At 40.1% G+C, this 15,092-nt stretch overlaps 1 protein-coding gene across 7 annotated transcripts in view; it reads left to right on the top strand.

The window, feature by feature from the left end:
- Positions 1 to 15,092, top strand: part of ATP11A (ATPase phospholipid transporting 11A) — a 139,947-nt gene that overhangs the window by 108,614 nt on the left and 16,241 nt on the right. For 5 of the 7 annotated variants that reach the window (XM_048493167.1, XM_048493165.1, XM_048493171.1 and 2 more), the window contains 8 exons: positions 461 to 635; positions 3,081 to 3,183; positions 4,184 to 4,329; positions 6,157 to 6,216; positions 7,806 to 7,933; positions 10,103 to 10,238; positions 11,384 to 11,407; positions 14,696 to 14,761. In XM_048493167.1, coding sequence (XP_048349124.1) covers positions 461 to 635; positions 3,081 to 3,183; positions 4,184 to 4,329; positions 6,157 to 6,216; positions 7,806 to 7,933; positions 10,103 to 10,238; positions 11,384 to 11,407; positions 14,696 to 14,761 — 838 coding nt within the window. The remainder of the gene's footprint in view (positions 1 to 460; positions 636 to 3,080; positions 3,184 to 4,183; positions 4,330 to 6,156; positions 6,217 to 7,805; positions 7,934 to 10,102; positions 10,239 to 11,383; positions 11,408 to 14,695; positions 14,762 to 15,092) is intronic. The other 2 variants (XM_048493166.1, XM_048493170.1) reach the window with 1 other exon arrangement.

The following is a 15,092-nucleotide window of genomic DNA, read 5'->3' as shown; positions in this document are numbered from 1 at the left end:
AATGGGGGATGGGGCACCCCCTTTGGGAGTCCATAACTTTGGACCCCCTAAACCAAACCTCACAAAACCTGGGTGGTATCATCAGGAGAGTCTCCCGAAAATTCCCTGAAATTTTGGTGCTGCTAGTCTAAAAACTGCACCCCCTGCAGGCCAAAAACTGAAAAAGCACTAAAAATACAAAAAACCCACAAACGAACCTGAATTTTTGCGCCCTCAGGCGTGTGCCTGGTGCAACTCGCACCCCCTGGCCCCCTGGTAGCCACGTCTCTGGTATCTACTGAAGTGGTGGGAGGCAGAAATAAGTCATTCTTGTTGAGTTACTTTCTGTAACTATTTTGTTATTTTAAGTATCTGATTACTCTCTCAATTTCATGTACTTTTAAAAGTGGCTATGTAAAAATGGAATTGGTTAAATTGCAAAACAAAGTTTCATTTTGTGCATGTTTTTGTCACTTGGCAGGCTTTCAGCTGAAATGCAAGATTATGGTTTAATTATTGATGGAGCGGCATTATCATTAATAATGAAGCCACGGGAAGATGGGAGCTCTGGTAACTACAGAGAGATCTTCCTTGAAATATGTAGGAACTGCAGTGCAGTTTTATGCTGCCGAATGGCTCCTTTGCAAAAAGCACAGGTTTGTGTTTCATTTCTTTAATTATCTGATAAATGTATATTTGTACAAATATTAAAAATTATTATATAACATGTAATTCTGAAAAGTTTAAAACAGTCACATTCCCATGATTGATAATGGAAGAGAAAATTAAAAACACAGTAGAAAGAATATCCATTAGAAAGCAATTAGTTGGTGGCATATTAAAATGGTATCGTGCTGTGCCACCGATTTATGCATATTTCAAGCTAATGCTAGGATTGATGCAGTACTGAAAAATGAGCATATTTCTGTTAAAGAAAATTTCTGCATTTTCAGTTGATACTTTATTGTGAGTCTGAACAATACCTTCACACAGAAACTTGTATTGTTTAAAAAGAAAAAAGAAGACTAGGTATATGGTAAAAATTCATTTAATTTTTTTCCTGACTTATTAGGGATTTATAATCAACTTATATTGTGAATAAAAATAAAGAAAAGGTAAAAGGGAGAGTAGATAACAAAATCAACCTTTGGTCTTACTGGTTCATTATTTTCTTGGGAGAAATGTCTCTCTAGTATGACCTTTCCCCCCATCTGAAAAAATATTAAATGAATCACACATTACTGCATCAGTTGAATTAACCAGGCCCTCTCAAAAATTTACTGCTGAGAAATTATGAAAATAACTTAGTACTAATAGATTTACTTAATGTTTTCTGTGTCACAGCAAGAACTGAGAGAAAGTCTGAGAAGAAAATTCTCTCTGGCAAGTAGTTTGTGAGCAGACCCAAATATATCTTTTGCTTACCTATCTTTCAACTCTGTCTTGAGAACAGAATATTCTGCGGTATTCAGACTGACTTCATACACACGCTCATACACATACTGGTGTTGTTGCATGATCTAATACAGAGATCCTCAACCTTCTTCCACCTGTGGGCACATTTGGATTGCTGACATGGCACAGTGGGTGCTGCAACAAAACAACTGACACAAAATGGGTGCCACTGAAAGTGGAGCCATTCACAAAATGATTGCCACACCTTAACTTCAGTAACACAGTGTAGATGATAGGTCGGGAACCCGCAGCTCCCGAGCCTCAAACCCACCTGCCTCCACCGCTGCGGCCGCCAGCCCCACTCATCCCCCTCATTCCCGGATGCTCAGGCTGGCTCCAGGTTGCCATTCAGGCAGTCAGTCTGAGCCTCTGTCTATGAATTTCTTAAAAGGGCAATTCCCCAAAGACTGCTTAAAGGGCAAAGTTTCCCCTTTAAGCAATCTTTGGGAAATTGCCCCTTTAAGAAATTTAGAGCGACAGGGAAGAGACCAGCTGTGGGCCGCAGCCAGCACAGACCTCGGAGGAACCCCATGCGAGGTTTTCAGGCTGGGGCACCCCTTGTTTCCATGGAGGCTGCCTGGCTGGATGAGGAAGAGGGGAGATCTCCCCTCTTCCCCAGACATCCAGACGACCTCCGTGCAAGAGAGGAGCCCCAGCCAGCAGCCCCCATATGAGGGGGAAATGGCGCCCGGAGACAAATTGTCTCCAGGACGCCCCCCCAGGCTCTGCCCCCCCAGCTCCACCCCCTGATGCCTCCAGGCTCCACCCCACTGCCCTCGACCCTGCCCATGTCACCATGGACATGGGTGTCTAGGGTGCTCACCTCCCACCCCCCAGACTCCCCCTGCCAGCTGGGCTCCCAGCCGGCAGCCTGCAGTCTCTTCGGACCTCCCCTCTGGGCAGGCCAGAAGAGACTGCAGTCCCGGCCTCGAAGACCTTCTTTTATAAGCACTGAGACCAGGGGGTGGGGCTTGGGGAGCAGGAAGGGTGGGACTTCCTGCTCCTCAAGCCCTACTCCCAGCCTCAGTGCTTATAAAAGAAAGTCTCCCAGGCCGGGACTGCAGTCTCTTCTGGCCTGCCCGGAGGGGAGGTCAGAAGACACTGCAGACTGCTGGCTGGGAGCCCAGCTGGCAAGGGGGGGAAAGAAGGGATGGGGGAGTCCATGGTGGGGTTGAGGGCGCTTGGAGGCAGCAGGAAGTCCTGCTGCCTCATCGTTTTTTGTGTGCTTTTTTTGTGTGCCTCGGACGTGACCAGAAGAGCAGCGCCCGGGGATAAGGGGTATCCCTTGTCCCTAGGCAGATACGCCACTGGCAGCAGGCTGGGGCACCCCTCGTTTCCACAGAGGCTGCCTGGCTGGATAAGGAAGAGAGGAGATCTCCCTTCTTCCCCAGCCAGCCAGGTGACCTCCATGCAAGAGAGGAGCCCCAGCCAGCAGCCCCCATAGGAGGGAATTGTAGTCCATGAACATCTGGAGAGCCACAGGTTGCAGACTCCTGGAGGAGGTGCAAGAAAAGGTGTTGGTGGTGCCATGGTGACCCGTGATCCCATTGCTTAGCAAATGGCATGTTGACCAAAATAACACATAAAAAGCAAATAAAGAGCAAAAATTGTTTCAAAAATAAGACTGGCATTTTTGTTCCTTTCAGATTGTAAAATTAATTAAATGGTCAAAGGAGCACCCCATCACATTAGCAATTGGTGATGGAGCAAATGATGTCAGTATGATCTTAGAAGCTCATGTTGGCATTGGTAAGTAGATTGGGGCTCAAGTATATGAAAGGCAAACTTAATTTTAAAGTAACAATGTTGTATTACTGGCCAGATGTGTTCTCATAATTAGAAGGGTCTGTTTACTTTTGATGAAAAGGTAGATAGACTCCATCTGCTGGGCAGGGATTAGATTACTTACTTTAGCAAACTAGGTGGATGATAGTACAACTGGCATCCCCCTGACACATTCGTGACAAATTAACCAATAGTTCTCAATATTTGGGTAAAAGCAGAGGAAACGCATTGTATATTTTTATACATCTCCAATGGATTAAATGGCAGCTACAGCTCAAATTCATAAACCAGCTGCTTGAGAAGAAAGCAATGAAAAGAGGCCAAATGTGTACGAATGCATGGTTGGTTGGCTCTAGAAAAAATTTCTGCTGACAAAAGGAAATTCTGTAAGCAGAACATCAGCTCCTCTACTCCTGCAGCCCAAAATGGTGTTCCTTGGACAGGGAACCCCAGAAATAGCTTGGTGGGGGAGTCAGGTCTATAGCAGGAAGGAGCGATCTATAGCCCCTTCCACATATGCAGAGTAATGCACTTTCAATCCACTTTCACAATTGTTTGCAAGTGGATTGTGCTATTCTACACAGTTACAAAGTGCATTGGAAGTGGATTGAAAGTGCATTATTCTGCATGTGCAGAAGGGGCTTATGGTGGGTAGTTTTCACAGTGGTGGGTGATTTTTAACTAAGACTAGTTGAAAACTGAGCTTGAAGTTTTGATATATGCACAACTCTACATATGTACATATCAAGTTGCCGACCTCAGCTTTCATTCAACAGACAACTAGGACTTGATCTATGAAGATCAGTTATGATTTAGTTTAAATAAATCCAGAGTTTGTTTTTAATTCAAAACACACAGCATGTAATCTAGTTAAACTAGGCAGAAATCTGATCACTGATATCACCAATTTAGTTTGAATCATTTCATGTTGTTTCACCAACATTTACCAATTGTTTTTTGCTAGGTGTTATTGGAAAAGAAGGCCGTCAAGCTGCAAGAAATAGTGACTATGCAATACCCAAATTTAAACATTTGAAAAAAATGTTACTTGTTCATGGGCATTTTTATTATGTCAGGATAGCTGAACTTGTGCAATACTTCTTTTATAAGGTAAGCTTTTTTGTCTTTGTGGTTGATGAAAGTGCTACAGTGTCTTCTCAACTAATATGAAATCTGCAGTTCCATAAATAATTTTTCGTAGTAACCTAATATTTTAGAACGAGGAAGCTTTTTGCTAAATACAGGGGCTTAGAGCTAAAGATCGTTCTGAGTGAGCAAAGCGCACCTCTGATGTGCAGAGAGGGTATCTTTAGCCCTCGTAGTCGATTTCTTGTGGAGAGCCAGTGTGGTGTAACTTTTCACGTGTCAGAGGATATGGGAAACCCTGGTTCATATCCTAACTCTGCCATGGAAACTTGCTGGGTGACCTGGGACCTGTCACACAGTCCCAAACTCGACCCTGGCAAGTACTTGCATAGGAGATCTTCAAGGAGTTATCAGGGGCATGACACAAAGGCGGGCAATGACAAACCACCTCTGAGCATCTCTTGCCTTGAAAACCATACGGGGTCACTATAAGTCAGCTGTGACTTGATGGCAAAAAAAGAGTCAGTTTCTCATGGGTACAGTGGCTGCAGGTGTGTGGGGTGAGAAAGGGCAGAAATGAGAAATATTTCCTGTGTGGTAATACATTAGAATCTTTGATCCCATTCAGAGTGCCTAGACAATCTCTTACAAGTTTTCCATCATCCTTTTTTTAAAGTTCTGTTGTCATATTAGAAGCTTCCCTTTTGTCTGCTTCGTAATAGTGGTTTTGGGGAATTACTCTTTGAAATCCAAAGCTCTCTCCTCCTCCAGCCTGAAAAATTTTGCTGGTTTATATACCTGCAGCATTTGTGACCTGATATTCTGATAGTGTTCTACATCCTTCGTATTGATTTGCTAGCACAGCAAACTTAGGACTGGATCACAGAAAAACCTGCTGTCCACACACCACATATTTTTAGAATATTCAGTAATGCACTGAATAGAGGAGTAGGCAGTTTGACGGCCGCAACTTGAATCAGCTTCCGATTATAGTTGACCAAGCTGAATGGAAGACAGATTGTTTGTTTTGATGTCTGTGCTGTAAGGACAGATCATATTTGTGATAAACTTTCATGGGTGTTCTGCTTTCAGTAACAGTCTTGTAAACCTGCATTTTAAATTTCCAACCTCAGGTATTTTATAACACTGGATCAGCACATCCAGTGTTTTGTTACCATGTTGAGAACTGCTTATTTTGATGCCGCAGTTATCATCAGCAAAACCATTTTTGATTGAGTAATTTCATCAGTTCGATATAGTAGTTTGTTTTTATTTAAAATATTTATACACTGCTGTAACTTCTTAGGTTTAATACAACTAACAAAACAAGTTAAAAGCACAAAAAATTAAAAGTTCAACAAAATAAAAATACATGAGCTAGGACTGAGAAAACCATTCAGGTTCAACAAATGCTATCTGAAATTTTATTCATTTTCCTGAATACAGAAAATTAAGGTGCCAAAAAATTCAAGTTCATCAACTTTAGAGCCCACTTTTTAAACGTTTGTGTTGTAACTGTCTTTTTGATGACTATTCTAGGATCTCCCAACCTTTTACATCTCTTGAACTGTTCATTCTTCTTCCCAGATTTCATCTTCTACCATGCATGATCCCAGTACCTCCATCTTAATCTCCTTTGTCTGTGCATGAGAGAAATGTATGCACTTATTTTCATTGATACAATGTCCATACAACCATGATAATTCTATATAGTACTGAATTTTAGCCTTCTAACTGAAATCTAAATATTATGTTCAGTTGAACTTTAGCATACTCTTGATTACATGTAGCTACCACTTCAGTTTTATCATGTAATAATGATATGTCACATCTACTCATTATGTCTTTCAGAACGTCTGTTTCATTTTTCCTCAGTTTTTATACCAGTTCTTCTGTGGGTTTTCACAGCAGGTATGTTAGAGCCTTTTGTCTTAGGTATTGAACTGGCACTATTTTAAAATGTATTTTATCAGGCCGGAAGGATTTTAAATATTTTTCGCTGCCTTTCTCTTGCTTCAAGCAGAACTGAATAGATCAGGCATCCTCAACATTGCTATGGCACTGGCTGACCTATTACTATGACCTGTTGAACAGTTGTTTAATTACCTCACTTCCTCACATTTTGTGGTTGACTCCAATTCCCATGGCAGCCATTATGTCATGTCAGAATCCAAAGGTGTTCACAGGCTCAACAAGATTGAGGACCCCTGACACAGATATTTTGTCCACACCGTAGAAATTCGAGTCAACTATTTGTCAATCAAAATTATTCTGTAAGGCTTCTAGATAATCAAAAAGCAGGATGATTTAGCATCATGGAAAATAGCTGTCCTTGAAATATTTTGGGTTTTGAATTTTTAAGTCAGGGGACTATTACTTTCAAATAAACATCACTAGTTTTTCCTCCACAGTAAACAGGAGGCGTATGCATGTACTTGAAGCTTACTAGATTGAGATTTCTCCCTGCAACTTAAAAAAACAACCTTCTACTTAATTCATCTGCCTCAGTTTTCAATTCATTATTCATTTTTATACAGAAAATATTACTTCATTTCTTCCAAGGATGCAGATTTTGAGTGAGCAAGTGATATGGTTGTAAAATACTTACCATTTCTTGCCTTTTAAGGCTGTTAGCTTTGTTAGCCAAGAGCACCTGAGAACATAGTTCTTTGCCAGTCCATTAGAAGATGACTGACCACTACCTCATGCTACTGTTATACTTGTCTGAGATGACAGCAATCTAAGAGTTGGATTATATTGAAAGCTATTAAAAATAAATGAAATCACTACACAAATAACATAACTTGTGAGGTTGATCACCCCTTCCCCCATTAAGGATATTAGCACTTTAATGTTCCAGTGATCTTAATGGGAAGATGAAGAATCTTATACCCACCACAATAAATGGTGCTTGGAATTGCTACACATTTGGTTGGATAATGCTCATTTCAAATACATGGAACTAATTGATTGCAGTTTTCTAGTCAGGTTTTATTGTTAGAATCCCATACTGTAAGCCGCCTGAGCCCCTATGAGGAAAGGTACCCTATGTATTTAGTTAGTTTATTAAAGGTGTTTGGCAACCAGAAGTGCTATTCAGATGAGGGCTAAATTAATAAAGGCAGCATCTTAATGAAGTTGGAGAATTAGGAGAATGATACTGGATAATGGACATTATACTTCTATAATGCTGATATAACATTCCTGACAACCATTTTAAAGTGTTAACTTATTCCTGTTTTTATTACTGCTAATTGCGCTATTTATACTATATTAGTACATTATAAGCATATCTACATGAGTGTGCAAGCGTTTCTCTGCACGAATTAACTTGACTTTTATATACATGAGCTTGTATTATCTTGATTTATGCTAATAAAGGCGTGATTGACATTATACTTTGGAAGCTTCTCCAGGATTGCTTCATCAGTTCCCCTTTTCAATCTGTACTATTACCGTCAAACTATATCTGCTTAATATAATCTATTTTCTATCTACAGCCTTTGTATGATACTGCGTATCTTACCCTGTACAATATCAGCTTCACTTCCCTTCCTATCCTGTTGTATAGTCTAATGGAACAGCATGTCAGTTCAGATACGCTCAAGCGAGACCCTACACTGTACAGGTGAGTTTTAAAAATAAGTAAAGAGTTAGTAAAATGTTCGGCTGGTTGCTCGAGACAAGCTAGGGGAACCTTGCTTAACTTTGGCAGCCCAAAGACTCTGGAATGTACCTTGAGTAGAAATGCTCTCTATGTGGGATTTTTTAAAGGCTTGGTGAAAAAGAGTTCTGTTTTTTGAAATAAGCAGTTATTTTAGATAGTCATTTAAAACATAATAATGTAACACTTCCAACCATATTAGTAACTTTTAATAAAGAAGTACATAAAGCAGAATCCTGTCTGCTACAGCCACCATCTTGGTGTCTATTCCTGGCGTTCAGCACCAGGATTCCCCTTTTCTTCTTGCTTCTGAAGAATCTTGGTAAATAAAAGTGTGTGAGGGGGTTAATATCACCCACTCTCCAGCACCTTCCCACATATGCCTAGAGATGGATCTGGCTCTTCCTCAGTCTGCCTTTTTGAAGGCACTCCTTGGGGAGAGGCCTTCTCGGTCTCCTCCAATCCTGTCTTGAAGGTGGGGCCTTCCTGATTGACAGTTCCTTGGCTGACTGGGTCAAAAGCTGAGAATTCTTCCTGGGCTCCACCCAGCCATGCTTCTTGGAAGGACTGAGTGTTAAGCCTGCCTAGGAAGCCTACAGCTATCCCTTCTCTGCAAAGTTCCTCCTCCCAGTCTCTTGTAGGTTTCAGGGCTGGAGACCAGATCTGCTGACAGAGCCTATCGACAGCCCTCTTCCCCATCCCACTGCCATGTGTCCCCCCCAAAGCCACCAAGATCCTTCCATTCCTTTGAACCTCATCTGACTCTCTTCTGGCTCCAAAGAGTGGGAGGAGTTGCCAGCTCTTCCTGCCAAGGAGGTGAATACAGAGGGGGTAACCAAGCCACCTCCATACACTTGGATTAAAAAGTGGATATTTTTCCACTGTGGACAAGAACAGGCAGCAGCAGCTGGATTTATTAGAACCCTACTTTTACATCTTGTAGACCTGCAAGGTGGCTAAAAAATGTGCTTGTGTTTTTAAATATAAAAATGTACACATGTAGGAGTCAAAACATAATAGACAACTGAAAAAAATAATACCAGCAAACTTAATGATGCTCTATTTCCCCCAAAAAATTGAAAGTCAACCTATTCGGGGGTGGGGAGCTTCTATAATATCATTATCATTACACAGAAGGCCCTGGTTTGAAAAATAATTATGAGGGTGCTTGCATATAAATTTAATCACTGCATTCTTTAAATAGTCGGGTGGTAGCCACATTTTCCATTGTTTCTTCATTAAAAGGATACTAGGTGATCTTGGTGTCACTTGGGAAAGTAGTCCAACAAATAGTCCTTTTAAGATTGCATTAATTTGCATGTACTTAGAGTAATAGAAGTCATTGAATCATAATAACCCTTTTTAAAAAATGCATTTTGGTTTCCCACAATTAATGGACAACATTACTTGATTTTAAAATAAGTCTTTTCCATTCCACAATTGGTAAGAGGGAGATTCAAAAGTATATTTTGTCTCATGTGTTGATGTCAGTAAATAGAGATCGTTAGTCCGCTCCCATTTATTTGTTTCCCTGTTTTGCGGCTGTGTTTTCCATTCGACTTGTACTATATGTCCCAGACAGTTGTATTAGCACACAGATCTATTCCAATTCAGAGGGCATGGGAAAATTAACTTCAGCTCAGCTTTCTTGTTACTAAATAAAACATTCTAATAATACTCTCACAATGTAATTATGAATCATTTTCTGTGAAACCAGTTAAATCACTGGTAATAAATCATCGTAATAACATGATTGATATGTGTAACATTTTTATCAGAGAACCTAATATTTTATAGAAGAGGTGTTTAAAAAAACTCTGAAGTTATTGCGGTTAGGAAGAGGAGCATATTGAAAAGAAAGCAAATGTTCTGGAGACCTCTAGTGTCATTTTTTATTATTTAAGATGGGGTTAACAATGTGTTTATTTAGAAGGGAAGAGATGTGATATGATATATGATATGATATGATAGCACGGGCATACAATATGTACACAGTACTGGACAAGGAGAAACAAAAAAAACCCCACATTCTGGATAAATACATTTGCGTTGATCAAGAAAACATATGTAACTTTTCATTTCTTTGTCCAGCACATTAAACCTGTCAAAATAATTCTCTGTGTCACTATTCAGGGATGTTGCCAAGAATGCCCTCCTGCGCTGGCGTGTATTTATTTACTGGACATTCTTGGGATTATTTGATGCTATGGTCTTTTTTTTTGGTGCCTATTTCTTGTTTGACAACACAACTGTGACCAGCAATGGACAGGTTAGTATCTAGCAAGTTTGACGCTGCGCTGGAAAAGTCGGGGGGGGGGGGACTAATATCGAACTTCTGTGACTCCTTCTCTTCTTTCAGTGTAATCCACTGTTTCATAATTTATTTCAAGCTCACATCATCATTTGTAAATAGAAAAAGCTGGTATGTTTGTAGGGTGAGGGAGGGCGTGGCAAAGCCTAGATTCTATATGTGGAGGTGAGTAAGTAGATGCAATACCATTTAGGAGAAATACATTTGTAAAAGGGATTGTATATTTTTAACGTGGTTCATTTTGCCAGTGCTGCATACTTTATATTTTCAATTGCTTGACTTATTCATAACTTCCTTTTTAAGAAACAGGCACTCAAATCTAGCGATAAATGTCAATGTTAATTTGGACGGACTGCACAATCCATTCAAAGCATTCTGTTTCTATTTGTTATAAAGTGGCACCGGGTTAGAACTAAGGCTTCTGCAACCTCCACCTCCCAAGATTATTAGGACAATTTCTGCAAACTCTTCCTTCTTGTGGGAAACCCCTTGTGCCCCCACTCTATACTGTTCTGTAGACTTTCTGACTATTGCCAGCTGTTTCGGGAGGCTGTGGGAAAGCCGACATTGAAAAATGTCTTCTGCAGACATCCTTTAAAGCACAGGTGTCAAACTTGCGCCTCTCCAGATGTTATGGACTACAGTTCCCATCATCCCTTGCCAGCATGATGCTGGCAGGGGATGATGGGAACTGTAGTCCATAACATCTGGAGGGCCGCGAGTTTGACACCTATGCTCTAAAGCAGTGATTCCCAAAGTGGGCACCACCGCCCCCTGGTGGGTGCTGCAGCGATCCAGGGGGGTGGTGATGGCCACAGGTAGAAACAACTAATGCCATTAAGCATCTTTCTGTTTACCCTGCTATTGTACCTCTAGTAAAAAAATTAATTTCCAGGGGGCGCTAAGTAATATTTTTTCTGGAAAGGGGGCGGTAGGCCAAATAAGTTTGGGAACCACTGCTCTAAAGCTTTGGATCTAACCCGCCAAGTACAATTTTAAGGTCTTTCTGCTTTTTATTTGCATGTTAACATTTATGTGGTCTATTTTATTTGTGTCTTGCTTTTTTTTTCTTTTTTGCTACTTGCTTCTCTTCCTATCCTCAGCTAATGACAGCCACCACTCACATGGTAAGACTACTGTGGTTTTGTCATGATGTGTGTGTTCTGCTTTTCCTAGAACAGATCAGATGTGGGTTTCTGGGAAATATTCTTTCCTGCCCTGCTGTGTTGAAATAATAACTTTGACCTCTCTTTGTTTGCTCTTTAAAAGTAACAAATGAGGTTATAGTTTTCAGAAACAAAAAAAGTTTTTTTAAAAAAGTGTATGTTGCACATCCTGCTTTTCAATTACTTTTTCTTCTTGTTCAATTAATTGTACATTGTTCTGTTTATACCATCTTGCACAAATTAGAACAATTAAATATTGTATTGTTGAAGGCTTCCATGGCTGGAATCGACTGGCTGTTGTGGGTTTTCTGGGCTGTGTGGCCATGGTTTGGTGGAGATTGAAGCCAAAACCACCAGTTGATGGCCCCACAGGTTGGAAAACCCAATAAGAGACTAAATGTGTCAGTAGTCAGATTTGGGAAGGAACAAAGGCAATTGAGATAGCTAGATGAGGAAAATTAAGATGAATTTATAAGACAACATTCATAAAACAGGAATTTGGAACTCTTAATAGAAAAATACTAAAATGCATGTCTGCATGGGTCAAGGCCTTGAATTACTGGGAATGAAATCTTTGCAGTTCCATGGTATAGATCAGTGATGGCTGATCACTGAAGAAATGTACTTTTTGATATCAGGTCTGAAATATGAGATAATACCAATTCAGTTCAAACACTGCCAACACCATTCCTTTGTTCAATTTTGCTTCTAGTCTATCACTAAGCCAGAGAACAAAAAGTAATATAGCGTTAGGCATAGCTTTCCAGTTGTGCAGGTAAGTAATATTTGAGTGCTTAAGTAATATCTGTGTCACAATGTAAAATAAGGAGTTGGTATCCTCTGAGGAAAAAATAGTAACAAATGTATTATGCTGGGAACATTGAATTCATAATGACATTTGTACCTTCATTTGTAACAGCAGTTAGTCTCTCGAAACATCTTCTAGCTGGCAGGAAAAATTGGTACCTCTTCTTTAGGTTCTACATGAGGGGGTTGCCATAAGTCAGCTGCAACTTGATGGTACTTTATACACATACATACACCCCTTCTCCTGCCAGCTTATGGCAATCCCTTAAGGGGTTTTTGAGGGAAGAGACTAACAAATGGTTTGGCATTGCATTCCTTCATAGCACCCCTGTTATTCCTTTGTGGTGTCCTATCCATATACTAACCAGAGCTGACCTTGTTTAGCTTGTGAGAACTGATGAGATCTGGCTAGCCTGGGCCATGGAGGTCCAGGGAGGGGGTTTAAAAGGTACTTGCTAAATAATAGTATTGACTTGCTATGCAGTCACTCATCATCTGTTGTGCTGTTATTGTCATGGGCAATAGTAACAGCATTCTCCTGATAGCAGATCTCATGAGGAAAGAGTCTGCAGCACAACAAAATAATCAGCAGCTACACAGTGGCTAGGTTGATTGCAGTAATATAGGAGCTGCAGCCAGAACTCCAGATTTTTGGCCACTCTCTTCTGAATGACATTTGCCTCTTTAAAAAATAAGGCTGAATTTAAAAGGAGTGTTGTTTTGCAGTTATAATTTATAATTGGGTTGTCAGCTTTGCAAATTGAGAGAGACAAGCTAGTTAAATACTAATTGCGGATTCCACCAAGAACTAAATTCCACTTAAAAGTGCAGCTTGTGGGAGAAGAATCAACTTGACTTGATGTAGTCTTAATGTCAATTCATATTGTTAGAACATAGTGCAAGCCCATTTGCCAAAAAATGTATGATTGTACAAGTAGCATTTGTTTTAGTTCTGGCATTAAAAAACCCTGCATTAATAAATCCTTCTATGCCTGTAACAGTTGCATACAGAGAATAGACAGTACCTTCTGATTTAGAAATGAGAAATTTGTTTCTATTTATTATCCCACAATCCCAAATTCTTGAGCCTCACACCTTTATGAAGACACAAAAATTAGCAATAGATATTCCATTTACCTCCTTCAGAGGAATGTGAGCCAGCATGGTGTAGTGGTTAAGAACAGATACACTCTAGTCCGGAGAATCAGTTTTGATTCCCCATTCCTCCTTTTGAGCAGGTGATTCTTATCTGGTGAACCAGATTTGTTTTCTCCATGGGTACATTCCTGCTGGGCTAGTCACAGTTCTTCAGAACTCTCTCAGCCCTACATAAGTAGTGGGATTCAGCAGGTTCGCACCAGTTCGGTAGAACTGGTTGTTAAAACAGCACTTGTAAACAACTGGTTGTTAAATTATTTGAATGCCACCACCGGAACCAGTTGTTAAATTATTTGAATCCCACCACTGCCCACATACCTTACAAGGTGATTATTGTGGGGAGAGGAAGAAGAAGGAGTTTGTAAGCCGCCTTGAATCTGCTTACAGGAGAGAAAGACAGAGTATAAATCCAGACTCCTCCTCTTCTTTTCTTGAGGGTAAATCAGTTTATCCATATCAATCCCTATCCTCTGTTTCCACATGTTCTAAACCAGTGGCCACTGAATTTCAGTTTAGCCACATGTCTTTGCTTAATTGGTAGACTGAAATTTCCAAAATGTATTTGAGTCTTCACTGGGGAGAAAGGTAGGATATAAATAAAATTAACAAATAAGTCTAATTCTTGCATCTGTGTCCATTTGTCAGTTTCAAAATCTTACATTGTTTTAAATGATAAAAGTAGTATGAAGAATTCCTGGAATGGGCAGGGATTATCAGGTACCAAAGACGAGATTAACCTTTTGTGGATTGGATTGCAGCTGTCCTTTATTCTCAATCTCAACCAAATCTTATGGGATTTTTCTTTTAAAAGGCTGGTGTGGTGGTTTTAGATATTTTTTATGAAGCAAGGGAAGACCTAGATTCAGTTTCCCATTTCCACATGAAATTCAGTGTGCACTTTTCTGTCAGTCCCTTTCTGCCTAACCTACCTCACAGGATAAGTGGAGGAGGTGAAAACCCTGTTTACTGCTCTGAACTCTTTAAAGAAAGGGTAGGATTAAAAATGTAGCAGATGGTTCCAAAGTAACTTTGGCTAGATGTAGAAGTGGACAAATGATAAGAACACTATGAACACAATGAGGGTGCCAAGGGGTATAGCAAAACAAAACACTCACTGTATTTATGGTATCATATGATATGAAAGATGGCCTGCAGGCTTTATATCAACTCTTCTAATAGTGGTAGCTGGTGTTCCTATTAAAGTCTTAAGTGTGTGGACTCACTTTGCTTTGCTGAAACACATTGTCCAACCTTCTTCAGGACGTATGTCTTTTTCCTTCACAGATGTTTGGAAATTGGACCTTTGGGACACTGGTGTTCACTGTACTAGTATTTACTGTTACTCTGAAGGTAAGATCTTCTATGTGGGTAGCAACTATGCAAGGCCAATTAGTATCACTTCTCAGAAATATCCTTTCTTCACATAGAACCTTGATAATATTCGTATGTGCGAAACACTTCTAATGTACCTTTTCTGAAACTGTTGGTTAAAATACTAGCAATACAGCTTTTGAACCTTGTCATTCCTCTTAAATGAACAACAATATTTCTGTCATAAGAAGCAATCAAAAGAGACACACACACCCCTCCAGAGTTTAACTTGAAGCAAAACTCAGCTCCAGAAACTGTTTCTTAACCCTGGAACATATGAAATATAACAGGAGAGACTTTTGAAAGGATA

Source organism: Sphaerodactylus townsendi, linkage group LG04 (assembly GCF_021028975.2).
Source record: "Sphaerodactylus townsendi isolate TG3544 linkage group LG04, MPM_Stown_v2.3, whole genome shotgun sequence".
In the NCBI taxonomy this organism is placed as follows: Eukaryota; Metazoa; Chordata; class Lepidosauria; order Squamata; family Sphaerodactylidae; genus Sphaerodactylus; species Sphaerodactylus townsendi.
The sequence above is the reverse complement of the archived record's forward strand: the minus strand, read 5'-3'. Positions and strand labels throughout refer to the sequence as shown.